Source organism: Nyctereutes procyonoides, unplaced genomic scaffold, assembly GCF_905146905.1.
Source record: "Nyctereutes procyonoides isolate TBG_1078 unplaced genomic scaffold, NYPRO_anot_genome, whole genome shotgun sequence".
NCBI lineage: Eukaryota > Metazoa > Chordata > Mammalia > Carnivora > Canidae > Nyctereutes > Nyctereutes procyonoides.
In genome coordinates, this window is record NW_026575124.1 from 5197348 (window position 1) to 5222637 (window position 25290).

The 25290-nt window shown below is 45.7% G+C and overlaps 1 protein-coding gene across 3 annotated transcripts in view; it reads left to right on the forward strand.

Moving 5' to 3' along the window:
• Positions 1-479: 479 nt before the first annotated feature.
• Positions 480-25290, forward strand: part of NCKAP1L (NCK associated protein 1 like) — a 39984-nt gene continuing 15173 nt past the window's right edge. For all 3 annotated transcript variants that reach the window (XM_055337079.1, XM_055337080.1, XM_055337081.1), the window contains exons 1-22: positions 480-612; positions 1690-1800; positions 2521-2613; positions 7980-8036; positions 8920-9062; positions 10010-10100; positions 10192-10329; positions 11179-11227; positions 11323-11479; positions 13498-13554; positions 13824-13920; positions 14464-14573; positions 14744-14876; positions 15418-15499; positions 15691-15749; positions 15956-16101; positions 17491-17623; positions 17908-18027; positions 20676-20818; positions 21117-21248; positions 22546-22764; positions 24404-24534. In XM_055337079.1, coding sequence (XP_055193054.1) covers positions 511-612; positions 1690-1800; positions 2521-2613; positions 7980-8036; positions 8920-9062; positions 10010-10100; positions 10192-10329; positions 11179-11227; positions 11323-11479; positions 13498-13554; positions 13824-13920; positions 14464-14573; positions 14744-14876; positions 15418-15499; positions 15691-15749; positions 15956-16101; positions 17491-17623; positions 17908-18027; positions 20676-20818; positions 21117-21248; positions 22546-22764; positions 24404-24534 — 2503 coding nt within the window. In that variant the 5' untranslated portion in view covers positions 480-510. The remainder of the gene's footprint in view (positions 613-1689; positions 1801-2520; positions 2614-7979; positions 8037-8919; positions 9063-10009; positions 10101-10191; positions 10330-11178; positions 11228-11322; positions 11480-13497; positions 13555-13823; positions 13921-14463; positions 14574-14743; positions 14877-15417; positions 15500-15690; positions 15750-15955; positions 16102-17490; positions 17624-17907; positions 18028-20675; positions 20819-21116; positions 21249-22545; positions 22765-24403; positions 24535-25290) is intronic.

Here is a 25290-nt window from a genome sequence, read left to right on the forward strand (position 1 = left end):
TTGGGGTTTAATCTGGGCTCTGAAAGATGAATAGGCCTAAGGTTCAGCTCCGAATAACAGGTATTCTAGATGGGGATATATAAAAGAGGAAGTAGTTATAAAGGTGTATGGGACCGGGGTGGTCTACACATTTTTGTCTGGTGTTGAGCTTTTTATAGGACACGAGTGAAGGGTTAAGGCCAAAAAGGTTGGTACCAGACTGTGGAAGAGCCTTGAAAGCCTGTCCCTCTCCCCTGCCTCCACCCACTTCACAGTCTTACCAATAGTGCTGCACAGCTAGAAAGAGGAAGTGTCTCCTGCTGAGTGTGCAAGAGGAAGCACAAGAAGATTCTGAAGGCCTGTGAGCCGTAATGACTGCTTTCACCCATGAGCCAATTGTAGAGGCAACAGGAAGACCAGCGCACCAACCAGGCTGGGTCCCTCCGCCCAGGGGGTGTCACCACCCAAGCTGAAAGTGTTTGGGGAGATTAGGCATCGCTGTCCGGATACTCCTCTCTCTCGGTGGCCATCATGTCTTTGACCTCTGCCTACCAGCATAAATTGGCAGAGAAGCTCACCATCCTGAATGATCGAGGTCAGGGGGTTCTCATCCGCATGTATAACATCAAGAAGGTAAGCACGGGCAGCTGGACTGGTACCACTTATTCCAGCAACAGCAGGGCAGGGGACCCTGAGGCCTGCAGTTCCAGGGGTTAGACTCCCCCATCTTTCCCCGATGGTTTAACTGACCTTCTATCACTTGGATTATATGGGCCGTCCGGTGCTGGGAGGCAGAAGGGGAGGGTTTTTTTAAGGGCTTCCCCCTTCTAGTAATGATTCTTGCCCCAGCAAGAGCACCTGCTTTCTGCTGGGTGTGTGGGGGTAGGAAATAATTTTGTTCTGAGGCCCTCAAATAAAGGTCTGGGGTGTAGAATTCTGGGTTTCGTTGTTTATTGCGGATCCTCCATACTCTGAAGATATTCAAAGTTGGGTCTATGGCAAAAAACTTTTCCATGGAAGTACTTCCCTAGAAGGAAAAAATAGATATGATATTTCAATAAAATATGGGTAGGTGCCTTCTGAAGTACTTAGAGTCCGAGAGTTCATGCTGCAGTCCTGTGTGTTTGCTTGGGATGGGAATTGTGGAATTGAGAGAGGCTGGGGGACAAGAGTCGGGCTAGGGGGCGAGGGGCTGGGCCTAGAGAAGTAAAGAGAGAGAGATGGGCAGGAGTGTGGAGTTTCTGGAAGAGAAAATAAGGAGAGGGAACTTTTGTGCATTTTGTAATAAAATAAATCACCAGGAACATGGTTTCACTGGCTCCATGTCCCCCACAAACACCCTTTGGGATGGGATACTTACATATGGACAATAATTGTGACACGCTCACCCGTGAAGTCTAACTCCTAGGCAGCTGCTTTTCTCACTCCTTCCGGCTTCGGCTGAGGGGTGGGGAGAGAGCTTCCTCTTTGCACTGGGGCCGAGCAGACGCTGAACTCTTCTCGGAAAGACAAGATACCCAGGTTGTTCAGCTCTACTGATAGTTGGCTTCGCGTCCTGAAGCTTGTTCCTCACCTACCGCTATGCTTTCATAATGAATTCCCAGACTCCCTTTCTGTAAGAGAGACTATTTGAGAATGGATGCTGCAGGAAGGAGTACGTTTGGAGGGGCAGGAGGAAGGGTTGAAATATCATGTGCTTTATTGGTGCAGACTTGTTCAGACCCCAAATCTAAGCCACCTTTCTTACTGGAAAAGTCCATGGAATCTTCTCTCAAGTACATCAACAAGAAATTTCCCAACATAGATGTCCGAAACAGCACGGTGAGAACATGGTCCCCACTCCCCACCCCCTTTCTCTGAAATAACTCTATGCTTGGGTAGTGTAAACGCTCCCCTTTTGACTGCTTTTCTTTGAGATTGGCAGGGGACAGGGTAGTTTTCTTGGGGTCACCCACGGGGCTTCAGGTCCTTGTAGTCTTGAGAATTCTGAGGTGAGCTGGGATTCTCGCAGGGTAAGCTAGGGCAAAGCATCGCCCCTTTCTCCATTGCAAGATTCTTGAGAACGCTTTGTTCTTGTAGAGGAAGACGGCTTGATCAACCCAGCAGGGTGTGTATATTTTACCATTGTTCCTTTTTCCCATTCAATGTTTCCTTGCTAATTAACTTAGTCATGCATTTCATGGAATATCCCTTGTTTCTCCCCGATTAAATGTTAGCCCTAGATTTCTTACCATTGTACCTGTAGCATCTTCTCACTCTGCTTCCTTTGATGTTAATATAAATGAGAAGCCTCTTTGACTGAAAGGGACCTCGAAATTTCCTCTCATCTAGCACTGATCTAGTCAGAACCACATGCAACATTCTTTCTAGAGAATCTCCTTTGTTTAAGGCCTTCAGAGCATTAGACGTCTTCCAACTTTGTCAGTGTATTTCAAGCCTCTTCGAGAATGTTTTAGGTATAACTCCTGTTCTTCTTGGGTTATTTAGATCGATTGTCTTCTTATTCTGTGTTTTAAAATTTTGGTTTTGTGTTTCTCTCAGCAACATTTAGGACCAGTACATCGGGAAAAAGCCGAGATAATTAGATTCCTCACCAACTACTACCAGTCATTTGTAGATGTCATGGAATTTCGGGTGAGTTCTCTCTAGCCCAGGACCCCAATGTAGGCATTCTCCTTCAGATGCTTCTTTATTAGATGTTAATTTTAAAAAAGATTTTATTTATTTATTTAGAGCACATGAGTTGGAGGGATGGACAGAGGGAGAGGGAGAGAGAACCTCAAGCAAGAGCCCAATGTGGGGTTCTATCTCATGACCCTGAGATCATGACCTGAGTTGAAACTGAGTTGGGTGCTTAACTGATTGAGCCACCCGGGCGCCCTTCTATAGCTACTTTCTTTGTGATTATCATGGGGGTCATGCGTAACATTCTAATGTTATAACAAGAATGTACTCTTAAAAACAAAAATAATATACTCTGTTGCGTTAAGGTAGTGACAAGTTGGGATCCCTGGGTGGCTCAGCGGTTGAGTGTCTGCCTTCGGCTCAGATCATGATACTGGGGTCCTTGGATCGAGTCTCACGTCGGGCTCCCTGCGTGGAGCCAGTTTCTCCCTCTGCTTGTGTCTCTGTCTCTCTCTCTCTCTCTGTCTCTCATGAATAAATAAATAAAACCTTAAAAAAAAAGATAGTGACAAGTTGAGGGGCACCTTGGTGGCACAGTCGTGCACACATATTCTCTCAATAAATAAATACATACATACATACATAAAGTGACAAGTTGATAATTGATGTATCCAATATATAGAGGCTTGGTTACAAGTTCAGAGTACATGCCTATAAATGAATATCGTCACAGCTCTGAAAGATGATAATATTTATGTTAATTGGCATGGAAAATGTTCTTCATATGTTCTTTCATGTAAAAGCAAATTATAATACAGTAAGACATAAGATGTCCCTAATTTGTATATTTACCTGGACAAACATACATTTAAAGAAAATTTGGACTTCTGATTGGTGGGATTTTGAGTGGTTTTAAAAATGAATTAAAATTATGCCTGTTTGTATTTTCTAATTTTCTGCAATGAACATGTATTGTTTATGCATTTAAGAAATAACACAAATTATTAAAAAAAAAGAAATAACACAAATTTTACCCATCTGAGCAATTGAAGCTTGTGATAGTATCATAGTGTTTCTTCAGATGGAGCCAGACTGTGGAGCCCTGGTTTGGGTGCCCTGTGTCTGCCAGAGGGGGCTAACCCAAGCCATTCTGTACACAATGGAAAGAGAAGTGGGGCCATGGAAAAGTGTGAAATCTAAAGGAGGGTCAGGTCAGAAATGATTAATCTTGGAATTGAGGGTAGGGTTTAGGAAGAAGGTAGGCGCTAGTGGAGGTGGTTGAAAGAATGCTGGATGCATATAAAGAAGCGTCTCACTAGTGAGAGTTGGGGTCCAAAGGGGATTTTAGAGACTGCTGGTTGCTGCGTTGGTAAAGTTCTGAGCCCAAGGTGTATCCTATGGTTCATTTAGGGCAAGAGGGATAATAGAGACCCTGAGGTGTTGTACACTGTAAAGTAGGTAGACTCTGAATCAGACACATTTGGTTTCAAATCTCCGCTTTACCACTTACCAGATAAATGACTTTAGACAAGAATCTCTTCGAATCCCTGTTTCTTTATCTATAAAATGGGGAAATAAGATTTACTATGTGAGGTATTTGTGAGAATTAAATGAGATAATACTTGGAAAACAAGCTAGCTCAGTCTTTAGCATATAGTAAGATTAGAGTCCAACAAATGTTAACTCCATTCCCCTCTGATTCTTACCTTTAAGAGGATAAGACTTGTGTAGTGACATTGGGTGAGTGGCTTAAAGCAAACCTCAGCTATGACCTGTGGGAATTGGGTTGCAGGAAGGAGTTCTAGAAAGGCCCTTCTAGCAAATGAGGCAACATAGAACTAGATAGAGGTTTAGAAGTCATGTAGTATAGAGGGAAAAATCATGGTCTCCATGTTCTTTTTTTTTTTTTTTAAGATTTTATTTATTGGGATCCCTGGGTGGCGCAGCGGTTTGGCGCCTGCCTTTGGCCCAGGGCGCGATCCTGGAGACCCGGGATCGAATCTCACGTCGGGCTCCCGGTGCATGGAGCATGCTTCTCCCTCTGCCTGTGTCTCTGCCTCTCTCTCTATCTGTGTGACTGTCATAAAAAAAAAAAGATTTTATTTATTTATTCATGAGAGACACAGAGAGAGGGGCACAGACACAGGGAGAAGCAGGCTCCATGCAGGGAGCCTATGTGGGACTCGATCTGGGGTCTCCAGGATCACGCCCTGGGGGCGCTAAACCACTGGGTCTCCATGTTCTACTTCTGGTACTATCGCTTACTAGTCTGTGATCATGGGCAAGCATCTTAATTGCTCTTATCCTTGGTTTTCCCTTGTGTTAATTTAAATAAGGCCTTTTGGGGAAGTTAATGTGGAAACATTTTTCCCCCATTTTAAAAAGTTTAACAGATGTATGCGCCTGTGTAACAACCGCCACAATGAAAGTATAGAAAATTTCTATCACCCCAAATGTTCCCTGAGCCTTTTTTTCCCTAGTCTTTCCTATCTCCCCAACCTCTGGCCCCAGGCAACCACTAATGTACTTTCCAGATTAAATTTATCTTCTTTTTTCTAGAGGTTCATATAGTTAAAATTTTTACAGTATGCATTCCTTTATGTCTGGCTTCTTTCACTCAGTATAATGTTTTTGATATTTATCTATGCTGTTTCATGTAAATGTGATTCATTTCCTATTTTTGTTGAGTACCATTCCATTGTATGGATATAATTTATCCATTTACCTCTTGATAGACATTGGTTGTGTCCATTATGCATATTTTTGGCCATTATGCACAAGATGCTATAAATATTTGAGTCCAAATAATTGTGGGAACGTATTTTTCATTTCACTTGGGTAAATAATTTAAAGTTGAATTGCTAAATCAAATGGTATGTATATATTTAATTTTATAAGAAACTGCCAAACTTTTTTCCAAAGTCATGGTTCCATTTTCTCCTCCTATCGCCAATATACTAGGGTTCCGGTTGTTGCACATGCTCATCAGCACTTAACTAATACCAGACTTAAATTTTAGCCATTCTCATGGTGTATGGTGGTATCTTATTGTTGTTTTAATTTGCATTTCCCGGGTACTCCGGGTGGCTCAGCAGTTTGCTGCCTGCCTTCAGCCCAGGGCGTGATCCTGGAGACTGGGGATCGAGTCCCGTGTCTGGCTCCCTGCATGGAGCCTGCTTCTCTTCTCCCTCTGCCTGTGTCTCTGCCTCTCTCTCTCTGTGTGTGTCTCTCATTAATAAATAAATTTAAAAAAATTTGCATTTCCCTGATGACTAATCTTGTTAAACATCTTTCCATTTGCCTATTGGCCATTTGTATATCTGTTATTGTAAAATAACTGCTCAAGTCTTTGGCAACATATTTTTAAAATAAAAATGTACGTACTCTCATCTAGCAGCTCTACCTTTGTAGAGATGAAAGTACCAATAATGGTACAAATAGGGAACAAAGGATAGACCAGGAATTTGGAACAAAGCAGATGTCCATCAGTGAGAAAAAAGCTGAATGAATTGGCCATACTATGGGATATAATGTGGCCATTAAAAAGAAGTGCAAAAAAATATATAAATAAATAAATAAAAAGAAATGCATTAGTGTCCTACCAGATGACTTTGAGAACTTTCAGCAGGTAAGGTTGACTGAGAAAAGCAAAATGGCAAGAAGAGCACAGTATTATCTTAATTTTGTAACATGAATGTTGATAAAAAAAAAAACCTGTCTCTCTAGCTCTGTTTTTTTCCCCTTTCTCTATCTGAATAGGATTAGATAAATAGGAGGAAAATTAAGAAAGGCCATACTGGAAAAAAAAAAAAAAAAGAACGAAAGAAAGGCCATACTGGTTTGTTAAACTGGTTTACTTGGGGGTTGGTACAGGATGGAGGGTGGATGCTAATGTCAGAGAGAGGGAGGTGTCCACAATAAAACTGCATATTTGTTTAGGTAAAATTATGTATGAAAAGAAAAAGGCTCCCTATCCCTGGAATGAGGGTTAAATGAAATCTATACAAATTACCTAGTAAGCAGTTAGTATATAGTAGGTGGTCAGTAAATAGAAACATAGAAAGTTGAGTAGTATTGTCATTTGTTAATAATTAATTTTTGAGGGGATCCCTGGGTGGCTCAGCGGTGTAGCACCTGCCTTTGGCCCAGGGCGAGACCCCGGGGTCCCGGGATTGAGTCCCACATTGGGATCCCTGCCTAGAGCCTGCTTCTCCCTCTGCTTGTGTCTCTGCCTCTCTCTGTGTCTCTCATGAATAAATAAATAAAATCTTTAAAAAAATTAATTTTTGAGAATAGGAGATGGAATCCAAGAACAAAATTTGAGATTCATCAATAAAAATGGGTCTGATTTCTGGCATCTTAGAAAGAACCTATGAGAGGATGCAGAGAAGGGGGAACCCCTCTTACACTGCTGGTGGGAACACAGGCTGGTACAGCCACTCTGGAGGACAGTGTGGAGGTTCCTCAAAAAGTTAAAAATAGAGCTGCCCTATGACCCAGCAATTGCGCTACTTGGTATTTATCCCAAAGATACAAATGTAGTTGATTTGAAGGGCCACCTGCACCCTAATGTTTATAGCAGCAATGTCCACCATAGCCAAATTATGGAAAGACCCTGGATGTCCATCGACAGATGAATGGATAAAGAAGATGTGGTGTACGCACACGCACACGCACACACTCACAATGGTATATTACTCAGCCCATCAAAAAATCTTGGTATTTGCAACAATGTGGATGGAACTAAATAAAAAGACAATTATCATATAATTTCACTCCCATGTGGAATTTAAGAAACAGAACAGAAGAGCATGGAGGAAGGGAAGGAAAAATAAAACAAGATGAAATCAGAGAGGGAGACAAACCATGAGACTCTTAACCAGAGAAACGAACTGAGGGTTGTTGGAGAGGAGGGGGTGAAGGGGTGGGGTAAAGAGGGCATGTGGTGTAATGAGCTTGGGGTGTTATATACAGCTGATGAATCACTGAACTCTACCTCTGAAACTAATAGTACACTCTATGTTAATTAATTGAATTTAAATAAAAATGAAATAAAAAGAGCCTATCAGATGATCTTTCGTTTTGTAGCCTTTTTTGTAGAGGAAGGGGACACCGGGATGATAAATCAGAGAGAGCCTGCATAGTATAGTAGTGACTTGTGCCTATGGAAGCATGAGATTTGGTGGGGTCAGCTTGATTGGGGTCCCCTGCTGGCTTTCTGAGAAGGAACTCCCTCTATTCAGCACTGCTTCCCTTCTGTTATTCGGTGGCTTTCTAGGACCTGTAAGGGAGAGAACTCTTCCCCTAAAATTCTGGGAGTACATGTCATTTTCTCTTTATTCTTTATTCATTCTCATTTTCAATTCTTCCCCCAGGATCATGTATATGAACTTCTCAACACCATTGACGCCTGCCAGTGCCATTTTGATATTGTAAGAATCTTTGCGATTCTCTTCTATCCTCGGAGCCATAGCAGAGGTCTTGGTCGGGACAAGTGTGGGTTTGGGAAGGGACTGGAGGAATGGCTATTCCTTCAGGAATATAATATTATATGATAATATAATATACTGTATTATTCATTCTAGGATTGTAATTCTTTTGTATCAAGCACTGAAGTTAAAGTGTATTTATGTGTTGATTTAGCAGTATGATCTGGTATAAAAAATCACACAAAGATGTTCTTATTCCACTTCTAACCTCTAAATGCTACCATATGGGAAATCCCTGGGTGGCTCAGCGGTTCAGCGCCTGCCTTTGGCCCAGGGCGTGATCCTGGAGTCCCGGGATCGAGTCCCAAATCGGGCTCCCTGCATGGAGCCTGCTTCTCCCTCTGCCTGTGTCTCTGCCTCTCTCTCTCCTCTGTGTCTTTCATGAATAAATAAAATATTAAAAAAAATGCTACCAGGGATCCCTGGGTGGCGCAGCGGTTTGGCGCCTGCCTTTGGCCCAGGGCGCGATCCTGGAGACCCCGGATCGAATCCCACGTCGGGCTCCCGGTGCATGGAGCCTGCTTCTCCCTCTGCCTGTGTCTCTGCCTCTCTCTCTCTCTCTCTCTGTGTGACTATCATAAATAAATAAAAAAATAAAAAAATGTTAAAAAATGCTACCATATTTCCTGGGCTTTTTATACCTTGAGCTCACTTTTAACCCCTGACTGTTGTTCCAGTTTTCTCCTTCTAACTTTTCCATCCTGCCAGTTCCTCCTTCTAAAGAGACCGTTTCAGAGTCTATTTGGCTCTATCTGGAATGGTTGGTGAAATAGGGCTTAATTGGCCTTGCTGTTCTTGGGTTCATGTTTTCATATTTTCCTTGTAGAATCTCAACTTTGACTTCACTCAGAGTTACCTGGACTTGATTGTGACTTACACCTCAGTTATTTTACTTCTGTCACGGATCGAGGACCGACGAGTACTCATTGGCATGTACAACTGTGCCCACGAGATGCTGCATGGGCACAGGTGAGTTAAGGGGATATAGGAGATGAAGAATCTCATACGTGGTGGTATGAGGTCCAAGGTGGACACAAAGGAGTTAGAAGTCGTGTTTTCCCATTTGAGAGCCGATCGTCTACATGGTAACCCAGGCAAAATAAAAAACTCAAAATCCTTGCAGTGGCGTACAAACAAGAACGCTGCACTTTTACATACAGTTAACTCTTGAATGTCTGCTGGTGGATTATCCAGTTGGCGTTGTCTCTGATCAGTTTTTAATCCTTGGGCTGGCTTCCACTATGCTTTTCAGGTTATTGCAAAAGGAAAAGAAAGTTTCGTTTGTTTGTTTGTTTTAGTACTGGTAGGAATAATAGTAGCAAGGTAAAGCCGTTAGAGGCAAGTAATGTATGAAAATTCATTTGAAGCCAAATATAAATGGATTTTGGATTATCTGAAATTCTGTATCCCTCCATCAGTGGAAATAAAAGTGTTTAAGGGCTGAAAAAAATGAAGGCCAGGGGGATCGGAGTAAGCTAGGAAACATTGTTGTATGTATGATGTGTATTCCCATGTGTCTGCGTGAACACCTTGGCATTTGCCTTACCCATTAGCTTTGAATGTATATGTATCTTTTTGGGTTGTGTACAAATTTGGGTCTAGCCATATTACTTGAATTACGACTAATCAACATGAATTTATAGAGCACCTATTATGTGTTCAACACTATTTTGGGTGCTCACAAGGAAGAAACGTTCATGGACCTGCCCCAAATAATATTGTTCTATCTCATGGTTTAATGTACTTGGGCCTGGAGTGGGTTATCTATATATGTAGTTCACAGTTCAGTATGCTTATCTTTGGAGGTGGAGGCGAATGCCAGGCCACGCACACGTCTTTATCCTACACGCAAACCTGAGGGTTTACATCATGGTTATGGGAGATCTGTAACTCTTCTTTCCTGTGCTTTCTCCTAGTGACCCCAGTTTTGCGCGTCTGGGGCAGATGATCTTAGAATATGACCACCCTCTGAAGAAGCTGACAGAAGAGTTTGGGCCTCACACAAAGGCAAGTTCCCTGGGAGAGTGGAGAATTCCTCTGGTGGAAGTGTATTGTCCTCATCATTGACACTAAGGATTCATTTGCTTCTCCCCCACAGGCTGTGAGCGAAGCCCTCCTCTCTTTGCATTTCCTTTTCGTCCGGAGGAACCAGGGCGCTGAGCAGTGGCGCAGTGCCCAGCTTCTGAGTCTCATCAGTACCCCTCCGGCTATGATTAACCCTGCTAATTCAGACACAGTACGTTCCCTCTCCTCTTGTCAGTGATGGCGTTCTCTTTGCCAAGGCCATCTCTGTAGATAGAGGGTGCTTCTCTCAGGAAATACCACCTCTAAGAGTGCTTTTAGCTTCCAGGATGTGCCTCTAAGTTGATCACCTCTTGTAGGTAAAAAATCATGGTTGGGTTGGAGCTTTTGTTTGGACCAGGATTAGTGTGTGCCTTCCTATAGAAAGCAATTAATAAATGGTCATGGAGTGAATGGATAGATGAAAGTGAGTCATTAGACACTATTCAGCCTAGCAGGAACGTAAACATACTTGTCGATTAATCAACACATATTTTTGTTCTATGACTATGGGCTCAATATCCATGCTTAAAGAATTTTAGAGTCTCTTAGGGAATACATGCCATATAGGCATAAAAATACAAGGGATGGTACCAGATGAATGAAAAATGCCAAATGAGTGATTTCTACTTTAAGTGGTAAAGGAATCCAAAGGAGGGAGAAATCGTAAAAAAAAAAAAAAAAAAAAAAAAAAAAGGGAGGGAGAAATCGTGAGGATGTTTTGAGTATTGATTTTCTGAACTATTGAAGAGAAGTTACGTTAAGCCTTTTATTTGTCCTGACTTCCAGCCCAAGCTCCTTTTCCTTTTTCTCAGCTGAATTCATTTTTCCTCGCCCCACTTCCAATTGCCTCATCTCCGTTATGGGCAGGTTCCCCAGCTCCTGGCTGATCAAAGTGCCCTGATCCAGCCCAATAAAATAAAAGTTGGTTTGAGTACTTGACTCCCTTGCCTAGACTGCCTTAGTCTTTAGGGGAAGACCAAGTTCAGTAACTGCTTGACCATCTCTGCCTCTCTTCCCCCAGATGGCCTGTGAGTACCTGTCTGTGGAAGTGATGGAGCGCTGGATTATCAGTAAGTTTTATGGGATCAGGGGAAATAGATATAGCAGCATGTCACATGGATAGAAAATTCTAAGTCTTCTTCTGCACTGTTTTGCCCGCCTGCAGTTGGGTTTCTCCTTTGTCACGGGTGCCTCAACTCCAACAGCCAGTGCCAGAAGCTGTGGAAGCTGTGTCTGCAGGGCTCCCTGTACATCACCCTCATCCGAGAGGATGTGCTACAAGTACACAAGGTCACCGAGGACTTGTTTAGCAGCTGGAAAGGGTGAGACACGAGAGCCAACTGATCTTATTTTGAGATTTTTAAGGGGTTTTGAGGTAAGACAGAAATTAAGGGAAGAAAACATTTTCAGGAGGAAGTATCGGTTATTTATGTTAGATGACATTGACAGGTCAAGGAGAATGAGGACTGACAAACGTTCCTTGGGTTCGGCTATAAAGATGGTCTTGTGGGCAGCTTCAGTTGAGTGGTGAGGTTGAAAGCCGGGTTGTGGTGGGTTTGGAAGCAAGTGGGAGATAACGAATTTAATAAATACCTCTTTTAAGAAGTTTGTGATGGGAAGAATAGAGAGACAACTACAAAGAGAGGGAGGTGTCGAGTTGAGGACGGGGTCAGATACTTTTATTATTTTTTTTTATGGTTGTAAACTAAAATCCAAAAATGTACAAAGTGGAAGCTGACTACAGTCTCATCTCCCTGAATAATTTGGTGTGTGTCCTCCAATGCTTGTGTGTATACATAAACATGTAAAGGTGTGCTTGTATTTTCGACTTTATATAAGCGATTAAAACTATTTTATTTACTTATTCATGAGAGACACACACACAGAGGCAGGGACACAGGCAGAGGGAGAAGCAGGCTCTTTGCAGGAGCCTAATGCGGGACTCGATCCCGGGACCCGGGGTCACAACCTGAGCCGAAGGCAGCCGCCCAGCCGCTGAGCAAAACCGCATGATTATTGCTGTTAAGGAGTGGAAGGCCTTGTTTGAAGAGCGTTCAGTTCCCCAACTCTAAGAACAACAACTAGCATGTGAGATGTGTAGTGTAGTGAGTTCTTTGGCAGAAATGATCTAATTTGATCCTCCTCAAGTAACTTCATGTTACTAAGGTATCAGTATATTCTTTTGATAGATGAGAAAATGGGGCTCAATCTCAATGTCACTCAGTTAATATGGAATTAGGAAATAATTCCAGATTTCTTGGCTCTTACTCCTGTTGCTCTCCATCGTACCATGCAGAGGTTGAAATAATTATCCCCCAGGAATGCCATGGAGATGAATCCTGATTTAATTAAGATACTTTCCAAGTCTAGATTTCTTTGATTCTGTGCCAAGTTCAGTAAGGGGGTGGTCTGGAAAAGGGAAAAGACAGGTTATGAAGTTGAACTAATGCAGTGGCAATAGTGATCCTGGGCAGGAGGAGACAGATATAAGCAACATGGGGAGCACGCGGAGCCTAAGGTAATGTGGGAGCTTTGAGCGCGGATCACTAATAGAAGAAAAGAGGTATGGTCAGGACAGTCAACTATTCCAGCCAAACAGAGAACAATGAAAAGGCCATTTGATGATTCAGCCATGCACACTGACCTTAGAGCAGCTTTTGGGGTCAAAGGCCTTGAGGGACTCAGGGGTCAGTGAAAGGTGGGGAAGTAAAAAGAATGAGGTGTCTCTCTGGAGGAGTTTAGTGGTTATAGGAGAATGGGACAGCTCAGTAGATTGTCAGGGTCAAGTGAGGAGGCTTTGAATTCATGTGTTGGGAAAAGAGAATAAACCAATGGAGAGGGAGAGATTAAAGTGACAAAGAGATAACTGATAAAGGAAAATTCTAAGAGGAGATAGGTGGGATCCAAGGTAGAGCTGCAATAACTACTGGGACTTAAGAGCAAGGCCTGTGTCATTTATGCGCTGCCCCTTTTATTTCCCTCAAACCTGGAAGAGTGCTTTGGCCTGACAGTGTCAAGGCAGGAGCACAAGACGACAAGTCCAGTCCCAGTTTTCCCGTCGAGGCCCTGTGTAACCTGGGGCTAGTCGTTTTTCTTCCTCAGATAGTACTTCCGTCATCTGCACAATCGCGAGGAGAACCAGAGAATCTCTAAGCTCTGTGAGTCTCTTCTTAATGGGCCAGCGTGAGAAGTTGGGTTCGTAAAGATCCTGGTAGAGAGGGCTGCTGCCCGTGCTTCCCATACATAGGCTGTAGTGTGGAATCTCTCAGGACTGGGAAAGTGGGACAGAGCCTCTAACGGGTGGTGTGGCCAACCCTGCTGTGCTTGTGTCGATCTCCAGGTATGGCAAGAGAGTGGCAGACATAAAGGAAAGCAAGGAACATGTAATTGCGAACAGGTAAAGGTGGGGAATGGGTTCCCCAAGACGGGATGAAATAGGAATCTCTCCTGACCTTTGTTCTCACCCAAGCCACCCTAGTGTCTGTAGAGCTTTCTTGCTTTTCAACCCAAGAACTTGCTGTTGCCCCACAGATTCTTAGGTTTTCTTACCAAGTCTAATTGCAGCAATGAACCTTCGTCCTCCCTGATGCCCCTTCCTAAATGCCTTAGGAGGATTTTTAAGGATGGGAGAGGCATTGCTCTCTAGTTTTCCCTTTCTTTCCTCAGTGGCCAGTTTCACTGTCAACGGCGCCAGTTCCTGCGGATGGCAGTGAAGGAGCTGGAGACTGTGCTAACTGATGAGCCAGGACTACTGGGTCCCAAGGCAAGAGGAAGATGTGTGGGCTGGGGGCTGGTGACCAGTGATAAAAGACTATGTCGGGGGAGTGACTTGGCATTCATGAGTTTTTGCATTTCTGACTCTTCCGTGATCTCATTGTGTATGGATAAGCGGATTCCCTTGAGTCTCCTTGGAGCACCACAAAACTCGTTGGATATCTTTTTTGGGCACTATCAGGGGGTAGTATATCGTAGCCATTTGTGTCCTCGTCTTATCCTCTATTTGAGCGTGAACTAATTGAAGGGAGAGCTTGCTTTTTTCCTTTCAAACCACATAAATGCCTAGTAAATATTTCTAAGATTTAACAGGCATGAAAAGGTATTGGCTGTGAGCTAATGTGAACATGTATACATGTCTGATTCTGTTTCACATGTTTTTTTTTTTTTTGTGGGTCTCTGTTTATTATCGGACACTATTGCTGGTGTGGCTACACAATTGCATCTCTATGCATATTATCGTGATAGTTCTCTGTGCTTTGAAATCTGCTTTTCAAGTTGAAAATTCTCATAGTCCCCGTCTTCTCCTTAGGCCCTTTATGTTTTCATGGCCCTGTCCTTCATTCGTGATGAGGTCACCTGGCTGGTTCGCCACACAGAAAACGTCACCAAGACAAAGACTCCTGAGGACTATGCTGACTCGTTAGTACTCGACGTGGTTTAGAATCTTGACCTTAGATGGATGGGGGGGAAGGGACAGGGAGACATCAAATGACCTCAGGAGGCTTCCCCGTCAGCTCCGCTGTCACTGCCTTTGTCTCAGTTGGTATTTCTAGCCTCATAATCTCCCTGTTCTCATCCTCTCTTTGCAGGACCATTGCAGAACTGCTTTTCTTGTTGGAGGAAATTAGGGCTCTGGTCCGAAGACACATCAAAGTGATACAGCAGTACCACCTTCAGTACCTGGCTAGATTTGATGCTCTTGTGCTGAGCGACATCATTCAAGTAAGTTCAATGGACCCTTGGGGGCCACTCTGGCTGAGTCTCATACTCTGTAGATTGTGTGTCAAAAAGCATGGTTTTGGGATCCCTGGGTGGCTCAGCGGTTTGGTGCCTGCCTTCGGCCCAGGGCGTGATCCTGGGGTCCCGGGATCGAGTCCCACGTCGGGCTCCCTGCATGGAGCCTGCTTCTCCCTCTGCCTGTGTCTCTGCCTCTCTCTCTGTGTCTCTCATGAATAAATAAATAAAATCTTTAAAAAAAAAGCACAATTTTCCTCTCTACGTTTGCTAAAAGGGAAAAAGAAAGACAATCTCCACAGTCTTTTTAAAAAATTCCTCCTACATGAAGCTACATAGAAATAGAAGAGAAAAAGAAAGAGAAATTGGGTGTTAACACGGCAGGGAAGCCAGGGAGTTCCCTGCATCGCTCGCTTAGCTCTTTCTCTCTGTTTGTGGCACTTGGCAGTTCTTTGTACCTTCATGCGCTGAGTGAGCCATGTGGTCCTCATCTCTACCCGCTTGATGGCGACTCCCAACTCTTTTCTAGAACCTGTCTGTGTGTCCCGAGGAGGAGTCCATTATAATGTCCTCATTCGTCAGTACTCTCTCCTCTCTGAATCTCAAACAAGGTAATTGGAGGGAATGGAGGAGGAAAGGTCTTTTAAGGGTCTATCTAAGGGTGAACATCTCTTGTTCTAGAAATACCGATCTTGAGCCCGGGAATGGGGGAAGGTGACTTTGAAAAGGACCTGCCATTCTGTGAAGCTGGATGTAGGGTGCTGTTTTATTATTTTCTTTTAAACTTCTGCTTTTCTTGCAGTTGATAGTGGAGAGAAATTTGAATTCTCTGGACTGAGGCTGGACTGGTTCCGTCTACAGGTAGGGCTGTTCCTGTTAATGGTCTCCCATTCTGAAGGTTCTTCATCCCCGGCAGTCCCTTCTCTTTTTATTTCCTAATCTCTCCTGATTCAACATGGAAAACTGCTACTTGGCAGGACAAACCCTAGCCGAACTGTAGCTCCAAGGCTCGCAGTCCTTTTCATTTATCTTGCTCTTCTCCACCCTTTTCCTAACTCCAACCATAGGCATATACCAGTGTGGCTAAGGCTCCCCTGCACCTGCACGAGAACCCTGACTTAGCCAAGGTGATGAATCTCATTGTCTTTCACTCCCGAATGCTGGACTCTGTAGAGAAACTACTGGTGGAAACTTCTGACTTGTCTACTTTTTGGTATGTCCTTATTCAGAGCTCTTTATCATTTGACCCAATCTCTTCCCAGGTCTCTGTGGAGAATGGCAGTTCCTTCCTGCAGATGGGAAAATCTTGTTTTCTTTGAGACCTCCGTAGAGGCAGATGCTCCGACTCACTCATTCCACGTTCTACCAAGTGATAGGACTCTGAAGTTGATTTCCTTTCGTTTTGACTTTCTTTAGGATAATTATCTGGGATAATTCATCAGTGTATCTTTTGCCACATTATCATCTTTGGAGCTTTCTTCAGCTTCTTTGTATTCTTGGGACCTTGTGAATTAAGAGAGACACAGAAAATGTGGAGTTTTCGTGGAAAGAGCTGAGAGTAATTGAGAGAGCTGGAGAATAGGGCCTTTGGAGAATGAAGCTTAGTTTGTCTTCCTCAGGTATCATTATCATTCAGCATTTATCAAGTGACCACTGTCGTACATAACTCTATCCTTTGGGAGATCAAACAAACGACACAGCATGTTGGCTCTGCTCTCTGCATTCAGTACAGGTGGGGAAATACAAGATTCATATGTGAAAAGGACACCGACATGTTAATTTCAAGCATAGGAAAGCATATAAAGGGTGCATGGTGTTGAGCAGATACAGGATTAAGGAAAGATTAGTATCATGGGATTAACCTGAGAAAGTTTTCTGGATCCTGAGTGGTTGAATTTTAGGAGAGATATGAATTGATATTACTGAAGGACTTCTTTTTTTTTTTTAATTTTTTTTAATTTATTTATTTATTTATGATAGTCACACAGAATGAGAGAGAGAGAGAGGCAGAGACATAGGCAGAGGGAGAAGCAGGCTCCATGCACCGGGAACCCGACGTGGGATTCGATCCCGGGTCTCCAGGACCGCGCCCTGGGCCAAAGGCAGGCGCCAAACTGCTGCGCCACCCAGGGATCCCTACTGAAGGACTTCTAAATTCGGAAGAATGGCCCAAATCATGCAGAGATTCTGAGGAAAGAACAGCAAATTTTGTACAAGAGAGAGGAAGAAGATTAGCACTAAACTGCTGTGGGGTCCAACATAAAAGTCTAAAAGGGTTAAGTTTCTTGGCTTCCTGTCTACTTTAAGAGTAGAGAAATATGGGGCACTTGGCTGGCTAAGTTGGTAGAGCAGATGACTCTTGATCTGGGGTTCACAAGTTTAAGCCCTGTGTTGGGCATAGAGCTTACTTTAAAAACAAAAAAAAAAAAAACAAACAAACAAAAAAAGGAGTAGGGAAATGAAGAAGGGCAGGGTGAAGAGCAACAAATATTTGTTGAAAGAATGAATATCCTTTCCACCTCAAAGGTACTAGCTCCTAAACCCTGGTTCTGAGTCTCCTTCCCCCTTTTCTTTTTTTCTTTTTCTTTCCCCTTTTCCGCAGCTTCCATCTCCGTACCTTTGAGAAGATGTTTACCATGACCCTGGAGGAGCCTACCATGTTGCGTTATGCCATTGCTTTCCCCCTGATTTGTGCTCATTTTGTCCACTGCACTCATGAGATGTGCCCAGAGGAGGTGGGTACCTTGAACTCTAACCCTGCCATCTGTCTAATCACATCTCGTCCTTGTTCCCCCAAACACAATTCCAAGCGCTGGTTTTGGTCATAAGAAGGATTCATAGATATATGAGATGTGTCCCTGGATGTCATGGCTTGATATAGAATGCGTCCTCTCTCTGGGCCTCCGTTTCTTCTTCTGTAGAAGGAGTGGTAGCTCAGGCCAGGGGATCAGAGCAGAAAATGGGGAAGAAGTGGCTTTCTTGGTGATGACCGTTCCTTCCTTGCTCCCCCTTCCCAAAGTACCCCCACCTGAAAAACCACAGCCTTCATCACTGCAACTCCTTCCTGGAAGAGTTGGCCAAGCAGACCAGCAACTGCGTCCTGGAGATCTGTGCTGAACAACGAAATCTGAGCGAGCAGGTAGGCTCAAAAAAAACCAAAAAACAAAAAACAAAACAAAACAAAAACCACCAAAAGCCTTCGGTCTCTGTTTCTGTTCCCCTCTGTTGACCTTGTCTTCCTCTCAAAAGCCAAGTTCTCTAACCCTTTCTCTCAAGTAGGGCTAGGGCTTTGTGTACTCGAGTTTATGGTAGGTTTTATTTTGTTTTTTCTTGGTGTAGTTCCATCAGTCTTTACTCCCTCGGGACTAGATAGAGGTGTCTAAAAATACTCTTATTTGAACAGCTGCACACCAGCAAAAACAATGCTCTCGTTGGAAGAGTTCTGAGAGATGGGTTAACTTTCTAATTTATTTCTCCTCCTTTCTCTGCCCTGTGTACACATACTTAGGACAGTGGCCCCCTGTGTTACCCGTCTTGTCTCACCTTTCTGCCCATCTGCACGCTAATCTGTGGCTATGTGAACATTTCCAGGCAGCCCCTCTGTAATTTATTTTATTTTATTTTATTTTATTTTATTTTATTTTATTTTATTTTATTTTATTTTATTTTATTTTATTTTATTTTATTTTATTTTATTTATTTATTTATTTATTTTTGGCTGGTATCATAAATTTATTTTTTGTTGGTGTTCAATTTGTCAACATACAGAATAACACCCCATTTTTGAAATTTAAATTCAATTCGCCAACATATAGTACAATACCCAGTGCTCATCCCATCTAGTGCCCTCCTCAGTGCCCGTCACTCCTCTGTGTTTATCCTCAGGGCTGCTTTCTTGTCCGTCGTCTGCGTATTTTCCCCTCTCTCCCTTCCTTCGACTGACTCACGGCCCCTGGTCATGATCAGCTCAATCTAAATCTCAGAAAATTTGAAAACGAGGAGCTATTTCTGCTGTTGCCCTGGAGTCTTTTAGGTTTCCTAGACTACCCACCCTTCCTGGGTTTGAGTCAGGCTTTGTAGCAACTTTGGTAGAAGGATGAGCCAGGTTGTGTGTGTGTTGTGTGTACATATGGACAGTTAATTTTATTACTTATGTAAACTTTCCATCTTCTCATAGGTAATGTGTGGATGAAAATAGTTTCTTCATGGAGGTAGCATAGAGCTGAAATGAAGTCGAGCATGTTAAATATTCAATGCATGATTCTCAAAGATGTTAACTGTTCTATTATTTGGTACTTACTGGGCACTAAGCTCGGGGCTGGGTTTTGGGATGGGCCCCAGAAGGAAATTACAAAATCCCTGCCCTTGGGGAACGCCCTGATTTAAGGGAAAAAATGCAATAAAAATACACGTTAGAAAGAAACTTAAGTAATGGATGCAAAGAAGATAGATAAGCAAGTATGATTATGAGTATAGTCATCACTCAATTTGAATACCTACTATGTGCAAGAGACGCAGTTAAAGAGATTTGCTCAGTGCTGTATCAGGGATGACTAAGATACGCTGTGAGTAATTGTTTTCACACACACCCGAACTTTTGCAACCAAGTGAGTATTACCCCCTCCAAAGTCATCATTTCCAATAAATATTTGGTGATGTTGACATTATTAATGGAGTTACGTCTTTTGGAACTAATTCTAGAATCCACCACAGACATCTTGGCATAATTTCAGGGTTGACATATCATAGTGTCACGTCTTTTAGTGTGATTGTGAAGTAACAAAACCCGTTTTCTCACAGCTCTTAGGCTGTTCTGAGAGTGATTCCCCACGGGGAGTTTCCAGACGTGGCTCTGTACATGCTCAGCAGCACGGGATGAAACGGAGAGAATTCTAAGATGATTACCTTGAAGGAGACACCTGAATACATGATATTCTATTTACATTATCTGTGCAGCTGACCCAGTATCTTGGTGAAGAGAAGGGAGGGAGAATTGGTGTTGAACCTAACTAGCAAGAAATATGCTATCTTATGAAAAAGAAAAGAAGTAGAGAGAGAGAGAGAGAGAGAGAGAGAGAGCTGGCCATATGGTGAGCTTTGAGTCTTTGGAGGGCTGTATGGGCCGCTGACTCTATGGGACACAATAGGTGAGAATGTAGATGGGTGTTCCATAGAAGCAAAAACCAACTGTCTTCCCAGGTTGGAAGACCCTAGAAAGTGCAGTTGAGTGGAGCTCTTAGATCCCAACCTCTACTTGAATGTTTCCATCAGGAAAGACTCTCAGGATGTAGGTAGGGACTTGATGATCTGATCCACAAAAGACACTGCCATTTGGAGACTTTGAGCCCTAACCATGAGGGGTATTTAGTGAAACCTGAAAGAACTGAGTGTAATTCAGATGGGCCCCCATTAGAGAAAGAGATGCTGGGATCCCTGGGTGGCGCAGCGGTTTGGCGCCTGCCTTTGGCCCAGGGCACGATCCTGGGGACCCGGGATCGGATCCCACGTCGGGCTCCCGGTGCATGGAGCCTGCTTCTCCCTCTGCCTGTGTCTCTGCCTCTCTCTCTCTCTCTCTCTCTCTCTCTCTCTCTCTCTCTGTGACTATCATAAATAAATAAAAAAAATTAAATTAAAAAAATAAAAATAGAGAAAGAGATGCTGGAAGGAACGAGAGGGAAAGGTAGGAAAATTAAAGAATGGACAACACTGGAGGGCCTGTTGGGTGGGCTTCTTGTCAGTTTTAGGAATGACTCCCGATTCTCTACTCGCTTGTGTTTGTTCCTAAAGCTTCTACCTAAACACTGTGCCACTACCATCAGCAAGGCCAAGAATAAGAAAATGAAGCAGAAGCAGACTCCCAGGAAAGGAGAGCCCGAGAGGGACAAGCCAGGAGCTGAGAGTCACCGGAAGAACCGCAGCATTGTCACCAAGTGAGGACTGGGGCCCTTGAGGGCCAGGGGGGCAGTCCTCAAAGAAGGGAGAGCAGGGAAGAGGGAAGGTGGTGCACAGCAGGAGGACGTGGAGGTGGTGGTGGGGAACGACAGCTACGGAAAAGCACGTGCAGGTGAATTTTCTCCTTTGCCTTTGAAGGCGGCACAGTGTGTGCTGGCCTAGTAGTCCTAGAAGAGCAAAGGTCTGGGGGCCGTGGGCCTGATGAGTCCCTCCCAGGTACTAGCAGGCAGTGCCAGAACCGTAATCAAGGCTCATTTTACTTTCTCCGCGTCCTAGCATGGACAAGCTACACTTACACTTGACGGAATTGGCGCTGACAATGAGTCACGTGCACAGCTTCTCCGTGTTTGAACACACCATCTTCCCTTCTGAGTATCTCAGCAGCCACCTGGAGGCCAGGCTCAACAGGTATCACCCTTTCCTTGTCTTCGACGTTGGCCTCGGACGTTGGCTCTGAAAGCCGGGTCCTGTTAGGTTCTTCTTGGTGGTCATTCTGATGCGGTCCATCTGGTGTAGGCCTCAAGTGTCTTTATTAAAATCCAATTAGGGGATCCCTGGGTGGCGCAGCAGTTTGGCGCCTGCCTTTGGCCCAGGGCGCGATCCTGGCGACCCGGGATCGAATCCCACGTCGGGCTCCCGGTGCATGGAGCCTGCTTCTCCCTCTGCCTGTGTCTCTGCCTCTCTCTCTCTCTGTGTGACTATCATAAATAAATAAAAAAATTAAAAAAAATCCAATTAGAAAAAGGGTCCCAAGCTTCTACACGGGGTTTAGGTGGGGGACAACCAGAATTGATCACCACCGGCTCAACAGAGTGAGCAGGGCTTTTGCAGTCAGCAGACCTGTGTTGACAGCCTGGCCCTGGGCTAAGACCCTGGAGCAGGGATCGACTTGTCTGAGCCTCAGTTTCTGATCCCGTAAATGAGGATGATGATACGTACCTCACGGTGACAACTACCTGTGGCTGAGAATTGGAATAGAATTAAAGGTGATGAATAACGAGGACAACGTTCCTGGCGTGTGTAGGCTTTGATAAAATAGATTCCCTTCCTTCCACTGTGCCTCTCTTTCCATTGCTCCCAGAAGGAGGAGGAACATCCCTGATATTGGAGTTGGATGCTGTAGTCAGCAATTAGGGGAACGAAGGGAAGAATTGTTTCGAACAATCCCCTAGTCTGCTATGTTTTGTTTTTGCGATATGTAATATATTCACTCGAGCTGCCAGGGAAGGCCTGCTTGAGGAAGCAGACATTTGAATAATGAAGGAAGCGAGGAAGCCAGGTCTGCGACTATCCGGGAAAGAGCATTCTAGGTAGAGGAACTAGCCAGTGCAAAGGTTTCCGAGGTGGGAGCCTGCCTGGAATGCCCAGGGGACACAGGGGAGGCCGGTGAGGCTGGAGCAGAATGAGCCAGGGGCAGATGGGGCGGCTGTGGGGTTAGAGAGGTTGGGGGAGTGGCAGACTGTGCAGGTGTTTCTGTGTCATTGTGAGCACTTTGATTTTTATTCTGAGTGAGATGGGGGGGTGGGGGGTGGGGATGGGGACACCTGCGCAGGAACGGGGAACGCACCTACCTTCTAGGGTTGCTATGAGACTTAAAGGAGATATTGCATGTACTTAAATCCTAGCACAGCGCCGGGAACACAGTGCAGATATGCTGTTACTGTGTCTAATATGATTGTGATTGTGATTTTTTTTTATCACCCAGAGCCATTGTGTGGCTGGCTGGCTACAACGCCGCAACCCAGGAGATTGCAAGGCCTTCTGAGCTGTTGGCAGGAGTCAAGGCGTATATCAGTTTCATACAGTCGCTGGCCCAGTTCGTGGGTGCCGATGTTTCTAGAGTCATCCGCAATGCCCTCCTCCAGCAGACACAGCCACTGGATTCGTGCGGGGAACAGACGATCACCACGCTCTACACAAACTGGTCAGTGTTGCTTGTCCTCTTCCACCGCCTTTGTTAGCACTTTTTCCTTTATATGGTCAGAACTCGGGTCCAGGCGTTTCAGCTCCCAGGGTCACCCCCAAACGGGCTTGTTTCTGCTCGACAACTGGCGCAGTAAGTGGGGGCAAGCCCAGATCCCCTTTATGTCCATGGAGGATCTTCTGTGTAACTCCATTCCTCTTTTATTTATTTTATTTTATTTATTTATTTTTAAAAAATATTTTATTTATTTATTCATGAGAGACACGGAGAGAGGCAGAGACACAGGCAGAGGGAGAAGCAGGCTCCGTGCAGGGAGCCCGACGTGGGACTCGATCCCGAGTCTCCAGGGTCACGCCCTGGGCTGAAGGCGGCGCTAAACCGCTGAGCCACCCGGGCTGCCCTCTTATTTTTTTTTTTTTTAAAGATTTATTTATTTTAGAGAGAGCTGGAGTGCTTGCATGTGAGTGGGGAGGGGCGGAGGGAGGAGAAGGGGAGGGTCCCAGGGACACCCTGCTGAGTGGGAGCCCCGTGCAGGCCTTGCGCCCCCCCCCCCCCCCCCCAGACCAGGACCTGAGCTGGAGCCAGAGTCAGCTTAGCGGCCTGAGCCACCCGGGCGGCCCTGACCTTTGTCCCTGGATCGCTGGTTCTTAGTCGCCCTTTCCTGGATTCTCCGTGTTTAGTTTCAGTGCTCTCTCTTCCTCTCTCTGGAGTTCTCCGATCTCTCATTTTGCCCGGCTCCTCTCCTGAGGACGGTGCCTGTGACCCCTGCGACACCGGATCTGCAGGGCGGCTCACCTGTGACCGCAGCTCGGGGCCAGCAGGGTGGCTCCATGGGCCGGGCCTGCTCTCTGGAGTCCGAGGAGGCGAGGAGGCGGGAGTGGGCAGCCTTGGAGGCCCGAAGGCGGGAGAGGCTGGACTCCTGCCTCCCCGAGCCACTGGGTGGCGTCCTGATCCCGTGTCAGCTCCTCGGTGGCAGCAGCGGCCGAAGGGCCGGTGGGCTGGGGCCTGGGCTGGTTGCAGATGCCCAGGGGGGGAGGTCAGGAGGTCGGAGGTCGGGCCTCGAGGCCTGGCGCTGGGCCTCCGCGGCCTCCGCCACCTCCGCCCCAGTCACTGCCCGCCGACGCCTTCCTTTTAATGTAAAATCTTCCAGTTTCAGAATGTTGACAACAAGTTCAAATTAAAAGAGGAAACCGGCCTGACGTCGGTGGCTGGCTTTGGCCCGTGGGTGGCGGGACTCGTGGGAGGCCGAGGTCGGGGTCGGGCAGTGTCTGGACACCGGGTTGCCTCCCGGGCCTCATCGGGGCCGTCGAGGCTCAGCGGCTCTCAGACGGGCCCGTCAGGAGGGGTGTTTCCTCGGCCGCTTGGGCTCGGCTTCCCTGGCGGGGAGGCCGGGGCGAGGGCCGGGGCGAGGGCCGGGAAGGGTGGGGGCCGGGGCGTGCCCGCTGTGCCCTGCCGCCCGGGGAGGCACCTGCTCGCGGGGCAGCGCCGTCCCGGTCCGCCCGCTGGTGCCGAGCCGGTAGCCCGGGGGTTCATAGGGGGTTTTCCCGTCTCGAGTCCCCCCACCCCCCGCAGCCTTGGCAGAGCGTGTGCCCTGAGCCGGGCGGCCGCTAACGCCGGGGCCGCCCCGGCCCTCCCGCAGGTACCTGGAGGGTCTGCTTAGACAGGCCAGCAGCGGGACCATCACCCTGGCCCCAGCCATGCAGGCCTTCGTCAGCCTGCCCAGAGAGGGGGAGCAGAACTTCAGCGCCGAGGAGTTCTCCGACGTCTCTGGTGAGCCCAGCGCCGGGGCCCTGTCAGGGAGCTGCGCCTTGGCCCTGCCGCGGGCTCTCGGCCGCCAACGCGCCTGAGCTCTCCCGACTGCCCGGGGCTCGTGCCCGCGCCCTCCGCAGCCCTGTGGCAGGCCGTGCTGGGGACGGCGCGGGCTCGGGGGTGACAGCCAAGCTGAGGACTGGCCGGGGGTGGCAGGGGCACTCAGGTCCCGGAAAGGGTTTGTTTTTATTTATTTTATTTTATTTTATTTTTATTTATTTATTTTTTTAGGGTTTGTTTTTAGAAGGGTGGTAAGGAGTTACTTTCTATTTCCACACAGAATAAAGAGTGAGGCATACAATGAAGGATAAAGGATACGTGTGGGCAGCCCCGGTGGTGCAGCGGTTTAGCGCCGCCTGTAGCCCGGGCTGTGACCCCGGGGTCCCGGGATCGAGTCCCGTGTCAGGCTCCCCTCATGGAGCCTACTTCTACCTCTGCTTGTGTCTCTGCCTCTCTCTCTCTCTCTCTAAATAAATAAAATCTTAAAAAAAAATAGGATAAAGGATACATGTAAAGAGAGCATTCTGATATTTGGAATTACTAAGTACTGGTCTAGTATCAGGGCCTCTTCTTTCCTTTTTTTTTTTTTTTGGTCTTTAAAAAATTTTTATTTAAATTCAATTTACCAACATATAGTATGATGCCCCATGATCACCTCCCCATGTGGCATCTTCCTTCTTAGGGATATTTTATTTTATTATTTTATTTTACTATTTT